This window comes from Equus quagga, chromosome 4 (assembly GCF_021613505.1).
Source record: "Equus quagga isolate Etosha38 chromosome 4, UCLA_HA_Equagga_1.0, whole genome shotgun sequence".
NCBI classification, from domain to species: Eukaryota; Metazoa; Chordata; class Mammalia; order Perissodactyla; family Equidae; genus Equus; species Equus quagga.
This window is the reverse complement of record NC_060270.1, coordinates 140989953-141009055: the sequence shown is the minus strand read 5'-3', so window position 1 is coordinate 141009055 and position 19103 is coordinate 140989953. Positions and strand designations below refer to the sequence as shown.

The window sequence follows — 19103 nt, the reverse complement described above, 5'->3', positions numbered from 1 at the left end:
GCCCACAGCGCAGGAGGCTCCTGTGGTGGTAATCGGGCTTGGTCTCCCTTGGTGCTGTGCAGGCCCTTGTTGTACCCACTCGGCAGGTTACAATCTGGGAGGCTGCTCCCAGGCAGTTCCTCCAAGATCTTGGGGTGGAGGAGGCATTTTGCTCTTTGATCTCTGAGTCAGCCTGCTTAAGAGGGGAAGAAATACCAGCCAGATCTACCCTTTGGTGCCCTGGAGGGTTGCTGTTGGCTGGAAGGCCACGTGCCTCTCGTGTGCCTTTTCATAAGCAGGAGAAACGACAATAGGGGTTTGATTAGTCTCTGTAGTCAACAAATTTCACTCATGAAGGACCTTCTTGTTTAAGGTCATCTGACTGCTGTATAGTCATAAATACCCCCTGGGGGTATATTACCTTTAGAATTATTTGATTCTGCATTTCTAGATGCTGAGTTTATCTATTACTTTTTACTTTACTATTCCTATGTGGAGCTCAGTGCGTATAAATTAATAAATATAAGTTAATCATGACTAAGTGTCTTGCTGATGTATTGAATTTAAATAAAAACCTCAATGGTGAGGGACCTAGTCTAATTCTAGGCATCATGTACTTCCTAGAATTTGAACGAATAGTGATGCCAGTTTTGTTCAGGAGGGGTGCAGTTACATTTCATACCATGAAGATATGGTTTGTTTTCTTCACTTTTTTCCTCCTGAAAGAACATGAAGGGTAAAGATGGATGCTTAGATGTACGTTGCTGGAGATCCAGCCCAGAACAGGCAGGTGGTGAAGGCAGAGAAGTCTGGCACGTGGACTTACTGAGCGTTTATTTCAGATGAAGTTCTGTGTCGAGAGTTCTCTTGCCCTGTAAGTTCCCTGGACATAGAAACGGAAGGAAGAGGTGTGGCCGCTGCCAAGACCTCCCCTCACCTCTCGTGTCTCGGAGCCCGGGCCCCCCTTTGGGACGGGCAGATTCCGCTGGCTTTGTTGCTTTCTCACAGGCCCTGACCGCACGGGCCTGACCAGGTAACTTCCAGATTAGTTTTCTAGAGACTGCCGTTACCCATTGCCACGAACTTAGCATCACCTTCATTTATCTGTAGAAGCTTATCATCTCACACTTCTGTGTGTCAGTGTTCCAACTCGGGTCTTGCTGGGCTAAGAGCAGGGCAGGGCTGCGTTCTTTTCTGAGGCTCTGCGGGGAACCCATTTCCTTGTCTTTTCCAGCTTCCAGCTTTGCCCACATGTCTTGGCTCCTGACCCCATTCCTCTATATCAGAGCTGTTGAGCCCTTGTCATGCTGCCATCTCTCTGGTCTTCTCTTTCAATTCCCTCTTCCTTTTTATTTTTTTTGAGGAAGATTACCCCTGAGCTAACATCTGCCACCAATCCTCTTTTTGCTGAAGAAGATTGGCCCTGAGCTGACATCTGTGCCCATCTTCCTCTGTTTTACACGTGGGACACCACCACAGCATGGTTTGATAAGTGGTGCATACGTCCACGCCCAGGATCCAAACTGGTGGACGCCAGGCCCCTGAAGCAGAGCGTGCGAGCTTAACCGCTACACCACCAGGCCGGCCCCTCCCTCTTCCATTTTTAAAGACCCTTTTGATGACATTGGGCCTACCCACACAATCCAGGATGGTCTCCCTATGTTAAGATCAGCCATGTAGCAAATTAATTCAGTCCACAACCTCAGTTCTCCTTTGCTTGGTAACTCAGCACGTTCACAGGTTCTGGCAATTAGCTGCAGACCTTTTGGGGGTCCACCCCTTATTCTGCCTGCTGCAGACTCCTTAAACTGGCTGCCCAGCTCCCCCTCTTCTCAGCCTGAGAGCAGGTGTGGCTGAGCCCTGGGCTCTGACTCGGGCTGGGTTCAGACCCTGGCCTGGCCTCTTTGGCGAATGTCTCATCTGGTGGTGGGAACAAGGATGGCACCTCTGTGTAGAGTTCTCATCGGCCGTTAACTTTAGAAAGGAAGTACCTACAAAAAGAACTTCCCAACGCAGGTCTCCTTTCTCTAGGCTGTTGGGTCGGAGGAAGGAAGGAAGGAGGGGCAGAGGCAGGGCGGAGGGCAGGGCAGGGCCGGGCCATGCAAGTCAAGTGCTGACTCCTTGCCGCTGGACCGCTTTCTCTGCTTCCAGTGACATCAAGGAGTTGCTTTTAAAGAAAATGTATCACTGTTTCCTGGTAAATCCAATCCCCTTTAGATGGAACTCAACAGGATTATGCAAGTGTCTTGCTCATACCAAACCAGGGCCTGAGAGAAGTGGGTGTAATCAGGATTATTGCTGTTCGCTCTGATCGGATGAGGTGTCTCTCCCGTGCTTCTCTCATTCTTACTGTTCTTCATTTTACTTTTGTTCTGTTTGCTTGATTTCCTTGGGGATCGATCCTGTGCGTGTACCTATTTACGAAGTGAACACAAAGTGGTGGCGACTGTTGGGGTCGGGGGTAGGGTGGGCTTTTTTGTTTGTTTGTGTGAAGAATGGACAAACACGGGGAAATCCTGCGCTGAGCAGGAAGCCTGGCCACCCTGAACGGGGCTGCTTGCTCACATCCTGACAAGAGTTTTGGATTGTGCAGGTGTCTCAGGCCACAGGGGAGCCTGGGAACATTCTCACAGTGGGAGAGTGGCCGGTTTTAACAGAAGGATCCAGAGGGACAGCAGACACCCAGAGCTAAGAGAGACAGCCGTCTTAGATTGTAGGCTGCCGGGACACGGAAATGGTCACTCTCGGTTATGAGATACGGAGCCTGACTCAGACTAGTGTCAGCTTCAAAGGAGGTTTATCAGCCCAGGTAACTAAGAACAGAATTAGAGTTGTCTTTAGACTTGGCTGGATCCAGGTTCTCAGATGCTATCACCAGGACTCTTTCTCTCTTTCTGCCTCCTTTTTCTCTGTTCAATTCATTCTCAAGCAGACTTTCCCGCGTGGACACCCACAGCTGCCGGCTTCAATCTCTGTAACGTAGCAGCCCCAGTGGAAAGTGAGCATTTCTCTTCCAGTAGTTTCAGTGAATATCCCGGGGCTGGCTCTCAGTGACTTTTGTGGGTCATGTGACTGTCACTTAGAAGATCACTGTGGCCGGGGCATCAGCCTTAGGGGGAGGGTCAGCCCCATACATCTGAGAATGCGGAAGAGTTGCCACCCAAGGGAGAGTCAGGTGGGGTGTCAGAAGAAAGGGGGGAGTGAACACAACCACTACATTCACTCGGAGGCTGCGGACCTTAGCCACCAGGAAACAACTGGAAAGAGTGGGCTCTCAGGGCTGCCTGCATTAGCTGTGCGCCCTGGCCTGGCTTTCTTACCACACACAAAAGGGGTGTGAAGACTCGCCGTGGAAGGTTGCTGAGGGCGTTCCTGGGTGACACTGGGGAAACACTTGGCCTGTGCCTGCATAGGTACCATACTGGATAGATGTGGGCTCCTCCTCCATCCTTTCTTGTGACCTGAGTGCCCGTGTGGACCTGTGGGTGTCACAGGTGCATTTCTGAGATCTCATGGTAAAGCTCAATACTGAAATCTGGGTGTTGACACGTTCAAGTTCCACCCTCTGATGACACAGGATAATGGATCTTCGCTACACTTAGGGGACACAGTGCGACGTACGTTGTTTCCACGGCACTTTGACGTTCGTTTCTTCCTTAATAGTGACACTTCTGAGAGCAATAGTTAATACCCATTGAGGTCTCACTGGGCGCCAAGCAGTGGTCTAAGCACTCGACGCAGATCATCCCATTTAATCCTCACAACCAGCCTTTGAGGTCAGAGCTGTCATGATCCCCATTTTACTGACGCAGACCTCAGGCACAGAGAGGTTAACATGCCCAGGGCCACACAGCTGTCGGAAGAGCTGGCATTTGTACCCAAGCAGTCTGACCCTGAAGTCGCCTTCCCAGCATACTGCCTTGTTTCTTGCACAAATGTATGGGTGATGCATGTGGGGTTCTCTGCTGGACCTCTCTAACATCCGTGTTGTTGCTTATATCCCCAGGTGTTTTTCCAGGTCTGACCATCTTGCGCTCCACATGAAGAGACATATCTAAAACCCTCGAGGCCAGAGTCGCCATGGCGTCAGCCGTTGTCTGAGGGAAACGCCGTGAGGCAGGGGCTGGACTTCAGGCGGGGACCGTTGCCTCGCAGAAGAAAGTTCTCACTTATCCACCTCTGTGTGCACACGCAGACACACGCAGACACACACGCACCCACGCATCGACCCACACGCGCACACACTGTCATGCACTCAGCTATATTTAAAATATATACGTCTGTTCTTTATGCCTTGCCCTCGCCAGATGGTAGAAGACCAGGAGGCAGGAAACCGGGTGAACTCAGCGAGGCAGACTGGCTGCTTGCTTTAGCACCATTGGAATTTCTTCCCGCCGTTGCCGATGGAAATCGGAGAAAGCGGATGCGAGGGCTCTGCAGGTGGACGGCAGTAAGAGGGGCTGATTCCCCTTCTCAGTGCAACTTGATAGGAGAATACAACGTCTTAAAGTTGCATATGTGTAGCACTAATGTTTCCTTTAAGTAGTTGGGGGAAAAATGACCTAGAAAACCAAATTGCAGTTTGGTAGCCAAAATTAACTCTTGGTTCATTTGTCCTTTGTGTGTGAAAAGTCCTGCTATTCCGTGCGTCCGACTTCCTCACAGAACTGTCGATGGGTTTTGGTCCTTCTTAGTACTGTTGAGATCTTTCCAGGCGATACCAACGGCCTTAGCGGCGGCAGACTCTGGAAAAACACCTTACACCTTTCTGGCCTGCATTTCTCTAGACTTCACTCTCAAGGAGGAGTTTTCTTTTCTTACTTTTTGACTCTTGCACACCATATGCACTAGGGATTCCGGAAACTTCTAGCATGACTGCAAAGTGGCCAAGAGAATAAAGTCCTTGATGATAAATCACAGTATATCCCTTGAGCCTCACCTTATTGCCAGTGCTAGATTTTTTCTTTTTAATCTCTCTGTTTTTGCTAACGAAACTTGAAAAGCTTATTTCGAAGCTTAAATGTTTTATCTTTTCTCCATGGACTAAACCTCTCCAGGACTCTCTCAGCACCTGGATGGCCAGCTCTCAAAGCAGCCAATCAGATGGGACATCACAGTTCTCTCATCCCCCCCGAGGCATCCTGACCTCAGCTGGTAGTGATCAACCCCGTGCTGTCTGTCGTTGCTACCCTATAACCAGTTTCAGCATAGATGTTGCTAGTCTCAAAGGGCAGCTGCATATTTAACCTAACTCTGGGTTATGACCTGACAAAAAGCCAAAAATATCACTCTTTCCAGGAGTGGAGAAAACTGAGCATGCCTCCCAGGTCTAGTGGCTTCAAAAGACATCATCCTATCTTCCTCTCTCATACCCACTGAGCTCATATTACCCTACTTGTTAAAACACACGGTTCAAAATGCCATTGTGGGAGCGAAGGGTGGACATTTAAGGAAAGGGTTGAGATGTTTCTCTTACTGTCTGTCTAAATGGAGAGACATATTTCTAATTTTTTTTGGCTAGGCCCACCATGACCTGTGACCCAGGGACCCAGGACCCACAGAGGCTCCCGTTTGCTCTGCAGGCTGGCTCCGGGGGGGTGTGCAGTCCGCTCTTCCCATCCCACATACACGTCCGACATCGGTCTCTGTGTACCACATTTTAGCTAGCTGGCACTGGCCTCAACTCCAAAGACTGCCTTTAGGACCATTAAATGGCCTATGCAAGCAAGCGGGGTGGTTATTAGGACAGATTGTATATTTTGTATATTCTGGGACCATCCCTTCAAGACACGTCTAAAAAACAAAAATGGCGCTTGGTCCACACACGTTGCTGCTCCTTCACACCAGCTGGCTCCCCTCCTGCCTCCTGTGGCTGTTTGACTCCTTGACTGTTAAAATGCCACCCCACACCTATTGGGATGCAAAACTGAAGTCTTTAAAAGGAAGTAATAATATAAGAAACACAAATACATTTATGACAGCAACCTTCAAGATCCTTGGCATTTGGTTTCTCAGCTTTCCGCAACCTTTGCTTTCACTGAGATGTTGAAACTGCTCGTCTGAGGGTGAAGGAGCCTCCTTATCACAATGCTGTAGCTGCCAGTTGGACTCCTGGGGCATTCTGAGGTCTGGCCCTCAAAGTTTTCTTTCTATTTTTCCTTTTTCAATTTAGACCAAAAAAAAAAAAACCATCAAAAAGAGAAAAACCACCCTAAAAACACACACACACACACACAAAATCTGCCTATTTGCCAGAGGCAATTATGTATATGTTAGTTGGAGGGTATTTTAAAAAAATCAGTTTTATTCCAAAGATTTAAAACTAGACATGACTTAGAAACAATTCCTGGAGCACTGCTTGCTGACAATCTCTAGTCCTCTACTGCATTTGAGTGCATTTTGTGGCCAGTCCATCAGCGCGCACCATGGGGTCATATTTGAATGTGTGGTGCATCCTTTCTGGATGAAGGATGTGTGAGGGACCTTGAACCTCAGCTGTATTAAACTGTAGCGCCTCCGTCAGTGCACTAGATGAAACTTGAGACGCCCCAGATTTTGTTGGTCGTTGACTTCCCTTTCTGGGGCAGCCTCCAGCACGAATGCGCGCACACCCGTGATGGCGTTAGCCGTGGCTGCCATGATTCACAAACGTGCTCTCCCTAGCTGGAGCCGCTCTTGCCTCTCGAAATGCTATTATTAAGGGTTTATAATACTTAATTTAATTTTTGAACTGACCAATGCAAGGCTCTATTAAAAAGAAAGTTTTTAAAAAAAAAAAAAAAAGAATGCAAAAGAGTAATCGTTTCTTGTTTGCTCCCTGTTGCCATCTGTGGTCTTGAAAAGATCTCATTTGAATGTGGCGGAACAAAGGCCCTTTGGTCCTGATCAGTGTCTGAAATGCTCAGTAGTTCCTCTCTCTTTTGTCCCAGTGAGGTCCTTTGTAATCTGCCCCTGGCCTTTCTCAGAGCAGGGTGCGCTGAACCGCAGTTGGGGGGTTTGCTTGCTTCAGAGTCACTTGTCAACTGTGAGAATTGGCCTGAGAATTTGGTGGGTGCTAAGTGTATGGCTTTGAAACTATTCTTTTCCAGCTTGATGACACCTGTGAACGATGAGCAGTCCTATCCACGGGAGTCAGGGGAGCCCCAGTCATTTTGGAAACAGATTTGTGATAAAATATCCATCATCTCTCAAGTGGCAGAGATGGCTGGGAAGAGCCTGCTGCAGGAAACAGGCTTCCTAAGAAATAACCTGAAGGTATTTTGCTCCCAAGAGGACAGGTTATTTAAAACAGTGCTTTAATGGACATTTGAAGCACATTAAACTGCTTTCTCGTTTAAATTGTTACCTCCTAACATTCCAGGGGATCCCAAATTTGAGAGGAGACACCTGGCCTGGTGTTTCTTGTGCTTGTCCCCCAAGCACACCTAATGCGGGGCTCAGAGCTGTTGTAGAAAAAGAGTGTTTCTAAGCCATTGACAGTTTTCTTTATTTCAAGTTCTGCTTCTTCCCCCTGCCACATGGCTGTAAGTCAAAGATGTGGAAACCTGAAATTATAATGCTGCTCCCAGCAACTGGCCTCCTGCCCCACTCTTGGTTAATTGGCCCAGCTTAATGCCTGGTGGTGATGAGCGTTATATCCAGAAAAAGAGATGTTTGGATTCCATGACGAAGCTGCATTTTATGAGAGTATCGGAGACCCCAAGATCAACGTGATGCTGACCATTTCCTTCTCCTCTCTGTGTACTGTCCCTTGCAAAGCCCTTCAAAACCCCTCTCGTCGCTCCTGCACCTCTTGTGCCCTTCTTACATCTTTGATTGCCTGATTATAACAGGGTAAAAAGACAGCCAACCTCATGCACGATTACCAGACCTGATTCCTATTTTTAAAAAATCTTCTTTGAATCCAGAAGCCAGAGAAGATTTTTTAAAGGACTTTAGTTTGGGATAAGCTTCCAGATTAGCCATGTCTATTTGCATCAAAGGGGAAATAAATGGGACTTTCAGGGCAGCTCATCCAGAACATTCTGCCTTTTGCCCCTACTCCTGAATTCTATGGCAAATTCAAAGAAATGAAGTCAAATGGCAAGAACAACAAAACCTCCTGATTAGTTCTATTGGTTCAAAATGGTTTCCTCTGTGGAAGTCGTTTCATAAAATATAAACTACAGAGCGAAGTCTTTTGTCTTCTCTTTCACATGAGTTGGTTTTAGGAGAAGGAAGAAGGTAGGGAAAGTCAGAGAGATGCAACACACTTAACTACAAAAATCAGGTTCATTGTTTCTTCGTTTTAAATCTTACGAGGGCCAGCATTTCTGGTGGCAATTTTGCACCCAGATCTTTGCCAAAGTGAAAATTCATTGAGTAGAACCTGGTTGAAATGTGCTTGTGGAGGCTTTCCCCAGCATCTTCCAGAAGTGGCCACCTGCCAGGTGTGGGGTAGGGGCAAGAGGCAAGAGTTTGCATTCTGGGTCTGGGTTAGATTTCGGTAAACATGGTGATATCTCAGTTTGAAAACTGGAGGGGTCGGCCTGAGTACACATCAATGCCTCTTTGATGGCCTCCTTTCCTCCATGAGGATCTTTGGGAATACTTGAGTTGGAACAACAAAAATGTGTCAAAGGCAGCAAACAGTGCTTGTAGACGTGAGATCCCAGGACCAACTGCCTGAGGCTTCAGGTTCTCTCCTGCTCTTAACACTCTCTTCAGTCTCTTCTGTTGGTTCCTAATAGATCCCAGAAAAGGGAACAATAAAGCTGCAATTAACCTTCTTCTGTGCACCCTTCCAGTATAGTACTGTATCCCTCAGGAGTTCTGCATTTATGTATAAGTCCTCGAGAAAACAGGTTTCAGAAATGGAGAGAGAAATCCTAGGCTGTCACTTCACAAATATCCCAAACAAGAGACTTTTCAAACAGGGCTCCCTCTCGGTGGTCCTGAGGGAAGGCTGACGCATTCTTTGTTGGGGACTGTTTATACAATTTTTTTCAACTGTGAGCTTTGGAATCGTAAATTGCTTTGACTCCAGCTTCTGTCTACTGCCATAAAATGGACCCCACATCAGAATAATGAGGGTGGTATGTGTGCCCACACCTGGAGGGTGTGCATATGTACCTATGGTACCTTCGCAGAAGGAAAACAGGCTACTGACGTTTAAGAGGAGTAGCCACCAGTGCCTAATATCTTTTCGGGGGATGGATGCTTATAATGCCAGTATACTGAAACCACACTGGGAGTTCCACACAGAGGGGAGGGGCTGCGGGTGGGAGAGGGGACCTTTTAATCCTAGGCCTTTGGACCGGAGGCAGAATGCTTTCTGCCAGTCTCGGTCCAGAAAGGCTTTTGGGCTCATTGGCTGGTTCTCAACCTGTTTGGGTTTTTTTCCCAGCATGCATTTTCTACCTAAGCTCAGACTTAGTTTAATTTCCTTATCTTTCACTTCTGCTTCATTCCAGGGAGGAAAAGTACACCTGTTACGGCCAAGATCTCCTTGCTAACACAGAGGCAAAAATAAATGTTTCATGTTTTTGAAGCCTCCCCTTCCTTTTCACAAACCCTCCCAGAGCCCTCCCCTCTCGCCACCCCTCCCCACTCCCGCCACACGACTCCCCAGCCCCCACCACCTTTCTTCCAGATCTCTCTTCTCCTCTGAACAGTTGCTTGAGAAGTTTGTTTTGCACTGTCGTTTTCTTTTTGCCGGATGTGTCTGACAAGCGTGTTTGGAGAGACCGACTCGCAGCCCCGCCCCGGTCACATTCTCTCAGGCCTTCTCTGGTATTTATAATATATCACAGAAGTACCCAGTCTTAGAGCCCTCGGTTATGCCTTTTTTTGACATTTTATTTTTTTTAAGCTTTTTATATATATATATAAATATATTACTTTGTCAAGTTTTTTTGCTGTACAAAAGTCTTAAGATTTAAAACTATTATTTGTATTATATGATGGTGGTATGTTAATGTTACAAAATTATTAATGAAGAAAAAATTTATTTTTGTTACTGGTCTGTTTCATAATTCTTTTTTAAATTGGTATATTGTAAGATATCTATGCAAAAAATGTTATGTGACGCATTTTTATTTAAGAATGTAATATGTGTAATAAACAGTAGAATGTGTTTGGCCTTGGAATGCTTTACTGTATTTCTCGTTAGCTTTTTTCATCAGGAAAAAGAAAGCCTAAAAGAGACACAAATGGGTCCTTATAGACCTCACGAGAGTTTTCTTTCTCAGAGAAAAGGAAAGCGAAAGACTGTGTTAGATCATTTTTCTTTGTTTGGAGGGCAGGGGTGTGTGTGTGTGTGTGCGTGTGTGCTTTATGGTTTCACTGAGGCAGCTCAGTGCCCACATTGGAAGGAGCACTGAAGACAGTTTATTTCTTCGAGGGGAGGCAGGGAGCAAATGGTTGGAGGTTATGAAAACAATATTTTAGAACAAGGTGGATTGTGGGATGTTATTTGTTTGGGGGTTAGGAGAGGCTTATTGAAAGCAGTTTATTTGGTGAGAGCAGGGGAAAGTTGGTTCTGGGGTGGTGTTAAATAGGAGGGCATTTGGATGACTTGAAGCCTGTGGGGGAGGGCGGAAGGGCAAAGGTCAGAAGGCATCATTTAAGTGAGGGTGGGAGGTTGGTAACAAAGTGAGGAAGAGACAGCTAACCAGAGGCAGAGAAATTTGAGTGGCTACACGTGGTACACAGTACAAGAAGGAAGATGCACATGGGAAGAGCGAGATGACAGGCCTGGGGACGTGCTCAGAACTGAAGAGAACACTGACTCAGATCTTCTCTTCCACACGTGACTCCAGGAAAGAGCATCACAGTGAGGAGGAAGGGAGAGTCTCCACTGCGTCATGAGCCCCCAGAAAGTGGCATCGTTAGCTGGAAACCATAAATACGTTCGTCATTACACGGACACAATACTGGTCAAGCTTGCTTTTCATGCTTTGGACTTACAGTGACACATGACAGTGGTGAATCGCTTCTATCCCTCATCAAATGAATCTGACAAGAAACTGGAATAAAATTTCTCGTTAAAGACGGTGGCTACAGGGACTGGACTTGCTGGATGGTGCAGTCCTGAGCAGGAAAGCAGGTGTGAGAGCGATTGGGTCCCCCCCTAGTAAGACTTAAGGTAAAGAGAACACTAGATGCTACAGGCCAGGGAGGTGTTTTCGAAAATTGTGAATACCAGCTGCCACATCTCCCGAGCAGGCAAGGCTGGCTGACGAGAAACTACAGGATCCAGTGGGAAAAGCACTGGCCCAGAGTCCGCACACCTGCCTCCCAGTCCCTCGTCGCTCAGTGACTAGACGAGTAGTTTAATTCTTAGAACCAAAGTCGTTTGCCCAGAAATTTCTTTGCATGAGGAAGGATAAGATAACTTTGCAGTATTATTATTCTGTAATAATAAACCTGACTTGCAAAAGAATATCAATTTGGACGTTTTAGGTGGAGGACAGCTTGCACTGTGCTGAAGTGTTACGAGGAGAGGGTTAAGTCTAATCTATTTGGCATAAGGAAACGAGATGGTTTACATAAGTGAATATTCTAGACGACTGAAGCTTCCATATTTAGAGGCATAAACTTTCTTAGAATATGTCTAAAAATACATTACCCACTTCACAACCTTTTCGAGCATCCATTTTTGCAACATGATATAAATTCAGGGATGACTCCAGACTGTGGGGTTGCTTGGCTGTACACTGAATGACTCCACACTTCATCCTGGCTGACCCGACTTTGTCTGCTGTGCTAACCCTATTTGGAAGTTACAAGTTCTTTGAGTCGTCCTCTAGCAATATTCATCTCCTTGTTAACCAGAAGATCAGAGGAGCAAGCTTGATAACCTAGAAAGTGCAAAAATGACTACAATTTGAATTCAACAGGCAGTGGTGGGACAGTGTGCCCTGGGTGTCCCCGGGGAGTCCAGTTCATGAGCCCTGTGATAGCTGTGGTCTGAGGATTCATATCCATTTGGGAATTCTGGGCTCCCGGAAAGGAACTGCAGAAAAAGCAGAGCTCAGTGGAATTGATAAATAATTTAGTATTATCTAGCTAATCTCCCACTTATGGTTATAGGTTTAGAAGAGGAGATGGTTAAAGCTTTTAACTGAAACAAGATTTCGAGGCGACTGGTAGGCAATGGTTTTCTGGGTTATCCATGATGAGCAAATTCACGATTCTTTCTCCAACATTAAATATTTTATCTTAGCTATTAAAAATTATTGATATTGACTGGCTTGAACATAACCTATTACTTTTTCAAAAATTCTGCCTGATTCTAATATAGTTATACATACCACCGTACTACCTTAAAATGTTGAAATGACAGCAAAGACATTACAAGAGAATGGGAGGATGTGATTTACGTTTGTATGGAATTTTCTGCTTCTCATATACTGCATTTGAGCTGTTCCACAAGACTGCATAGTAATGGAGTAGGTATCGTTCTCCACCATGACTCTTTGCCCTGCCAGATTGAGAAACGGGTTCAAAGAGGACACGTGACTTTGGCAAGGCCCAGGGACACAGTAAGTGGCAAAGCTGCACATAGGTCCCCAGACACTCAATCCGGAAATGACTTTCCTCTATAGCTCACTGCTTCTGGGTAACCAAGAGTTAAATGGATGCTTATGTGTGTCTGGCCTTGACATCACCATTGGCAACACTGACTTAATTTCCCCATTTTCTCCCCATTAGTCACAGAAGGTGACCTATAATGTAGATAAGTCATTGCATGCTAGAACTAGAAGGTATCTTGCAGATCTCCTTCAACGCCACCATGGCATGTAAGTAAACTGAGGCTCACTGAGGTTGTAACTTGCCCAAGGTGACAGAGCACATCCTTTGCAGGACAGGAGTCAGCCCGGGGTTCTTGATATGCATAACGCTCTACTGGTCTTTGTGGTGTTTCTTAAACTTTCATCAGGTGAGTTCAACCTTCAAGATTATTCCAGTATCCTTGCACTATTACTTCCTTAATATTTTTCTTTAAATTGACCCACTTCTTAAAAGTTTAAATACCTGTTTTAGTTTTATCCTAAGCAAACATATTCTGGAAACCACTGATTTGACTGTTTTCCCTTTAAATACAAATGGAAATAAATATATAACTCAAAATAGAAATGCTCGTCTTTGTGTTGCATTAAGAGACTGGGTTACCACTGAAGGTGCTGGAGAGGCCAGTTCTGTGCTGTTCTGTGAAAGCTGTTCTGTACCGTTTCTCTTTAGCTAATTATTTAGTGCATATGATGCTCCTTGGAGCACATTTCAAATTGAATCTAAAGCTAAGTGCATGTGAAAATTTAATAAAGACTGATTTGATGACTGGGAAGTTACTTAAGGACCCAGAGGTCCCCCAGGAGGAAGAAGGCCATGTGGCCGTGAATGAAGCAGTGCATTGTCCACCCTGCCTTCGCATCCTTGGAACAGCGTCTTGCAGGATCTTCCCTCAGGGAGAGGCACTCTCAGCAGATGGGCTCGTGGCCAGGTCATGCCATTATTCTGGGAATGGAGCTTGGGCCTTAGGCATTGACTGCTTCAAGGAAGTCACTCTTTCCTTGTGCCCCCCCCCCCCCACCCCCAGTCAACAGTCAATGTCTAGAAACAAATGCATGCTATGAAATACATGCATGCTTCAAAAACTGTGCTCACCTTCATGGCACATCTCCTGGCATCCCTAGGCCACTGCCTATGCATGCACACAGACACGCAGCTCAGCTCCCCAAATTTTTTGGGGGACCAGCTTCCAGGCTCCTGATAGTCTACTACTAAATGTTAATTTTTTGTCTAAAAGCTTCTCTATTTTTTTTTTTTTTGAGGAAGATTAGCCCTGAGCTAACATCTGCTGCCAATCCTCCTCTTTTTTTTTTTTTTTACCGAGGAAGACTGGCCCAGAGCTAACATCCATGCCCATCTTCCTCTACTTTATATGTGGGATGCCTACTGCAGCAGGGCTAGCCAAGCAGTGCCATGTCTGCACCCAGGATCTTAACCAGTGAACCCTGGGCCACCTAAGCAGAACGTACACACTTAACCGCTGTGCCACCAGGCCGGCCCCAAAGCTTCCCTATTTTTGAAGTACAACTAACCAGGAAGAGGTAACTCTTTATGTTTTATCCACCGTGTGTTCCTTAATGTGAGTGAGTTTATCCCATCCTTTCACAAGAAAAGGCTTTAAGTGATGAGAGATATGGGGATTATGGATAGGAAAAAATATAGAAGCAGGTGGCCAACATTGGGACACAGGAGGTGAGGAGAGGTAAGCCGTCAGGCAGGCATGTCGCCGAGGAGCCCCAGGATGGTCAGTGACGTCATAAAGGGACTGACGCAATATCTTGTTGCAGTTTCCTACGTGATCAAAAAGAGAATCTACAGGAGTCTGGGTCTGCAGGCTTATCACAGGGACCAGCCACCAACGAATGGGTGGGCTCCAGTTAGATAATCGTGGCCATGACAGGTCCCTGGTTGCTGGGCTTGATTCTGTTCCTTGAAGCAAGAGCTTCCAGGGTCCTGGTCTTGTGAGCAGAAAGTTAAGGTTCCTGAAGATGGGAATGTGCTTGAGTCACTTGGGGAATATTTAAAGGGTCATAGCTGGTGAACTCCAAATAACATCAGAGCCTAAGCAGTGACGACATACTTCCTGCAGCTACACAACATACTATGTTCTTGGGGTTAAGTTTGCAGACTGTTCTGACAAGTACAGGAGGTGGGATTATGGGGTTGCTAGGCAAGGAACCCAGGCTGTAAGGAATAAAGCCCCTGATCTTACTTACGTGCTGCGGCGAACTCATGGGACCAAGACTGAAAGGTTTGCACTTGAAACCTTAAATGGATTGACTCAAGCTTGTTACAAAATCGTTTTCCATCCCTGCTTAGAGATATTGAATTACACTCTAATGCACATGGTACATGATGACAACGTTAATGAATGGCCAAAATGTGAACCTTGTCTTTGGTTCTGGGAACTTTTAACACCTGTCTGTTCCCAATCTTGACTTCTTTTTCATTTTTCTTCCCATTTGTTCTCTTTTCCTCTTTCTTCTCTGCCTCCTGGTATCTGCAAAAACCATGTGAGGAAGGGGCTCTGAAGCCCATGTTGGGCCCCCTCCGGGGCTGTCCCAGTGACCTGGCCTGTCTTTCCAGGCACTCCTTTCTCCTCCCCCACCTCCTCTGCCCCTTTACAGCTTCACGATTGCCCAGTTGGAGGCGTCCATTTGCAGCATAATTTAAAATGGTGCCACTAAGAGAACGGTTTTGCTTGTCTTCCTGGTTTCCTTAGGTACAGTGAGCAAGAGAGAGCTGCAGGCTGGCATGGAGGAACAACGCAGCCTCCTTCCTTGAACACCGTGCCAGGCCGCGCGTCATCTGGGACACGTGCGTTTATAAGATGTGTCAGCCATATACATATCCATTGAATGTTTCTTAAAGAGACATGTCAGCAATAATAAAATAATAACTAGCTATTTGGTGAGTCCTGGTCAGCATTGTAAAATATCAAATGTAGATCTCTTTCCTTAGCTCGCAGTGCTACACATTATGATACAGGTGGGCTCTGATTTATGCAACGTAATTATTCCCCAGATGGAAACTGACGTCTGTTTACATGCATGCAGCAGCCTACTGTGTGAGCGTTTCTCAGGATGCCAGGCCAGGGGGTTCCCAGGCCGATGACCACTCGAAGCAGAATCATCGCGAGTTCTTTTTAAAAATGCAATTTTCTGAGTCTCCTCCCAGACCGGAATCAAGATTTTTTAGGGGTAGGTCCTGGTCATCTGCATTTTAACAGGTTCTCTCAGGGTCATTTTCAGAACACCTCAGAGTCTGAAAAACACTCGCATAGAAACCAAAGCAACATTTTAAAATAACAAGTGTTCTCTAGTTTCTATTCTGTGAAAATATGAGTTTTCACAGGCACCTGCGATTTGCTCAGCGTGTGCTAGTCTCCTCGGCGGACTGCACTGGTTTGAGAGCTGCCACCCTGAGGGCTGCCCTGCACACTCACCACGGGGCGGCTTCCAGGGAGCTAGCTGGTCAGGTAAAGTCCAGGAACTGTCTCTTGACAGCTTGCTAACTCGGGCCTTCCCTCGGCCTTTGCTTAGAAACGACCCCTGGTGCTGACTTTGGGGACGTGAGTTTTGTTCTGTTGGTTTTATTCAATCCTCTTCTCTGGCCTTGGCGGCTCATGCCCTGGCTGAGATGATGTCTGGCAGAGGCCCTCCTGGAGCACAGGGACGTCAGCCCATTCCCGGGCCAGGAGGACGCATCTGCTCTAGGTAAGACCACAGTCAGCACCCTGCCCTCGGCTTCTAAGAGGCCAACGACCCCCTCTCTGTGTCAAGTCCTATTTGTTTTTAAGCCTTGGCCTCTTCCGTCACTGCCACCCGTACGCCTTCAAGCCCATCTTCTTGGCAGAAGCCACCTGGGACTGAGAACCTCAAGGACCCCAGTCTCTGCTGCCTGTCAGCAAAGCCCCGTGAACTAAGCCCCCAGTGCACATGCAGATCTGATCACTAACCAGGGGAAGGAATCCACGTCACAGCTGGAGAATATGGGCTTTTCTGTATTCTGAGACAGTTATTCTAAAAATAGGCCTGTGGAAGATCTAGCAGGGAAAAATAGGAGCAAAAGAGGAATTTTCAAAATGACTCTGAGAGCTCTTCAGGGAAAATGTCAGATACGGTCTCCTGCCATCTCCTTCCTCTGACCCGCAGCCCCCTGGGGAAGAGGGGCTGGCTCAGCGGACAGGAAGGGAATTGTAAATCTGCGCTAATTTGGGAAGGGAGGGATGGAGCAGACCCTTGGCAATCAGCAGAGCGGCATCTTGCTTTCTGTCAACGTTGCGGGCTCTGCTGCTGAATGTGATCCTGCTGCCCCGGAGCCGAAGCGAGGTCACTGGGGCCTCCGGCGTGATCCCTGGTGTGCACCACTCCCCACCCTCGGGAGTCAAGTCCCCTGCTTCCAGCTGGAGGAAAGGTTGTCCGTGAATCTCTACATCCTCTTGACTCGTTATTATTACTTCGTGATCCCCAAGAAAGAGAGAAGAGTGACCGATTTCTCTTTCCTTAGCCCATGTTTGCAGGATGGGAGGTACAAAGGCCACTTAAGGTCTCGTCCACTCCTGAAAGTGCTGGTGGGGGAGGAAACGGGGAGATGCCACCACAGCGGGAACATGGACTGGACTGTCCTGCACTGACTAAGCTCCAGGAGGAAGGCCTGGCTCAGCCGCGCCGGGAAAAGGATGCAGAGTGTGTGTTTCCTCGTCCTGGAAAGGAGAGGGTAGAGAAAACGCTTTGGCTGAAAAGTGAGAGCACTAATTGATTGCTAATGACTACGCAGCCCCAAATGTCTGGAATTTGGTTTAGATTCAATGTAATTTCACATTTGCCAACCACTATTAAATCCCTTTGATGTGCTCCCGGTGCAGCGGCCATGAGCCGCTGATTGGCTCCGGGGTGGAAAACGAGTCTGGCTGGCACGGCGTCCATGGGGGTCTGGCAGGCGGCCACTGTCACCCGACTACCCTCAGCTCTGCTGGGCTCGCTCGGCCTTTCGCTCCCAACACCGGTCTTCTCTGGCCTCTTTTCTGCTCTGCAGGCTCCTGCTCTTGTTTCTCCTCCTTCTCAAGGTTGTAGTCCCTTTCCAGGACCAGTTCCCCTCCTCCTTTCAAAGCAAAACAGAACCTTTGCTCTTTCTGGCTTCTCTAACTCGGAAGTCAACATCTCTTTACAAAGAACAAAAATTTACTACAATTCTATCAAAATAAAAAGATTAAGACAAAGATGCAGGGAGAGTTCATGGAAACCCTTTTGTGGGAAAATAGTCCCTGGGGAACGGGAGAGTGGCTGGGCTTCCCCCCTTGCCGCCCCCTCTCTTTCGTATTCCATTTCTGTTTGTTTTTGGCTGTTGCTCTGCCCTTCCTTCCACAAACAAGCTCCTTTGCTCCCTCAGGCGTTGTGTATGGTCCAGCATCCCTTCCCCCGGGCTGCACCCAAATCACTCCCTTAGTTCCAGCCTCTACAGGACCTGTCACCGCTGCCCACAGGAACTGACTTGAGTAGTCCCAAGGCCCCATTCTAATTTCCCAGGAGGAAGAATATAATTGGCCAGGCTCAGGTCTAGGCTCTTCCCCAGCTGAATCAGCTGGGGGGCGGGGCAGGGACAAGGTGCAGAGTGTGCATCCTTCCAGGGCGGAGAGTGGGCCGTGGGCAAGAGGAGGAGGTGGGCAGCCCGGTGCGCTCCCTCAGGGCACTGTCCAGGAGCCCACCTCTTCCGCTTGGGCCCAGCGTCTCAGAGCGTCCAGCATAGCCTTGCAAGAAGTTCTGTTGCTCTTGTTCATAATTTGTCACATACGCCAACACTTGCGCTGACCGCTCGCTTCCCCAGAACCACCAGCTCCTCCTCATCCACATCTGTTACTTCTCCTTTCAAAAGATTTAGGAGGGAAAAAAGATCAGAAAACCTTTCAAGTCGGTTCCATGAGAACCAAGAGAAAAGCTGCGGCAATGGGAGAAAAAACACCTAATTCCACGACATTGGGGACAAATATGGGCTTCCTTCTTAACTCAAGTGTGAAGCAGCAGGGGGTATGGGCAGGAACGACAGCAGACGAGGAGTTAGGACTTGTTTCCTGGCTCTGACTGTGCCTCTGGTGAGCTGTGTGACCTGAGGTCAATCACTTAGCCTTTCTGGGCCTGACTTTTTTTTCCTGAAAAATAGAGAATAGATTAGTTGAATCATTGAGTCGTTTCTTATTCTTAAATTCTGTGATAATATAATTTCGAGAAATATTTGATACAAAAATTATAAAACAGCAAAAGAATTTGAATGATCTAAGAGAATTGTTCATCTCCCCATTCATTCTTTTTGTCCATTAAACAGAAATTTATTGAGTGTTTAACGTGCTGGCTAATCTCTGTTCTAGACTCTGGATGTGCAAAGGGCAGCAGAGAGCCGATCCCCCCACTCACAAATGCCACAATTTAGCTCATAAGGGAAAATCTCTGTCATCTATGTTGCAGTGTTTCTGAGGTAAACTTCCTTTTCGCTTAGTGCTGCCTTCTCCCCTAGAACTCTGCACACACTGAGGCCATGGGGCTTCCTTCTCTCTGCCTAACTGGGACTGCGGCCTC

At 47.1% G+C, this 19103-nt stretch overlaps 1 protein-coding gene across 2 annotated transcripts in view; it reads left to right on the top strand.

Annotated features, from left to right (window-relative positions):
- KLF7 (KLF transcription factor 7) overlaps nt 1–10093 on the top strand; it is an 85760-nt gene extending 75667 nt beyond the window's left edge. The window contains exons 4-5 of one of the 2 annotated variants that reach the window (XR_006888178.1): nt 822–1012; nt 3986–10093. Coding sequence is in view for 1 of the 2 variants with exons in the window: in XM_046658023.1 (XP_046513979.1) it covers nt 3986–4037 (52 nt within the window). In the remaining variant the exon portion in view is untranslated. The remainder of the gene's footprint in view (nt 1–821; nt 1013–3985) is intronic. The other variant, XM_046658023.1, reaches the window with a different exon arrangement.
- Nucleotides 10094–19103: the final 9010 nt, after the last annotated feature.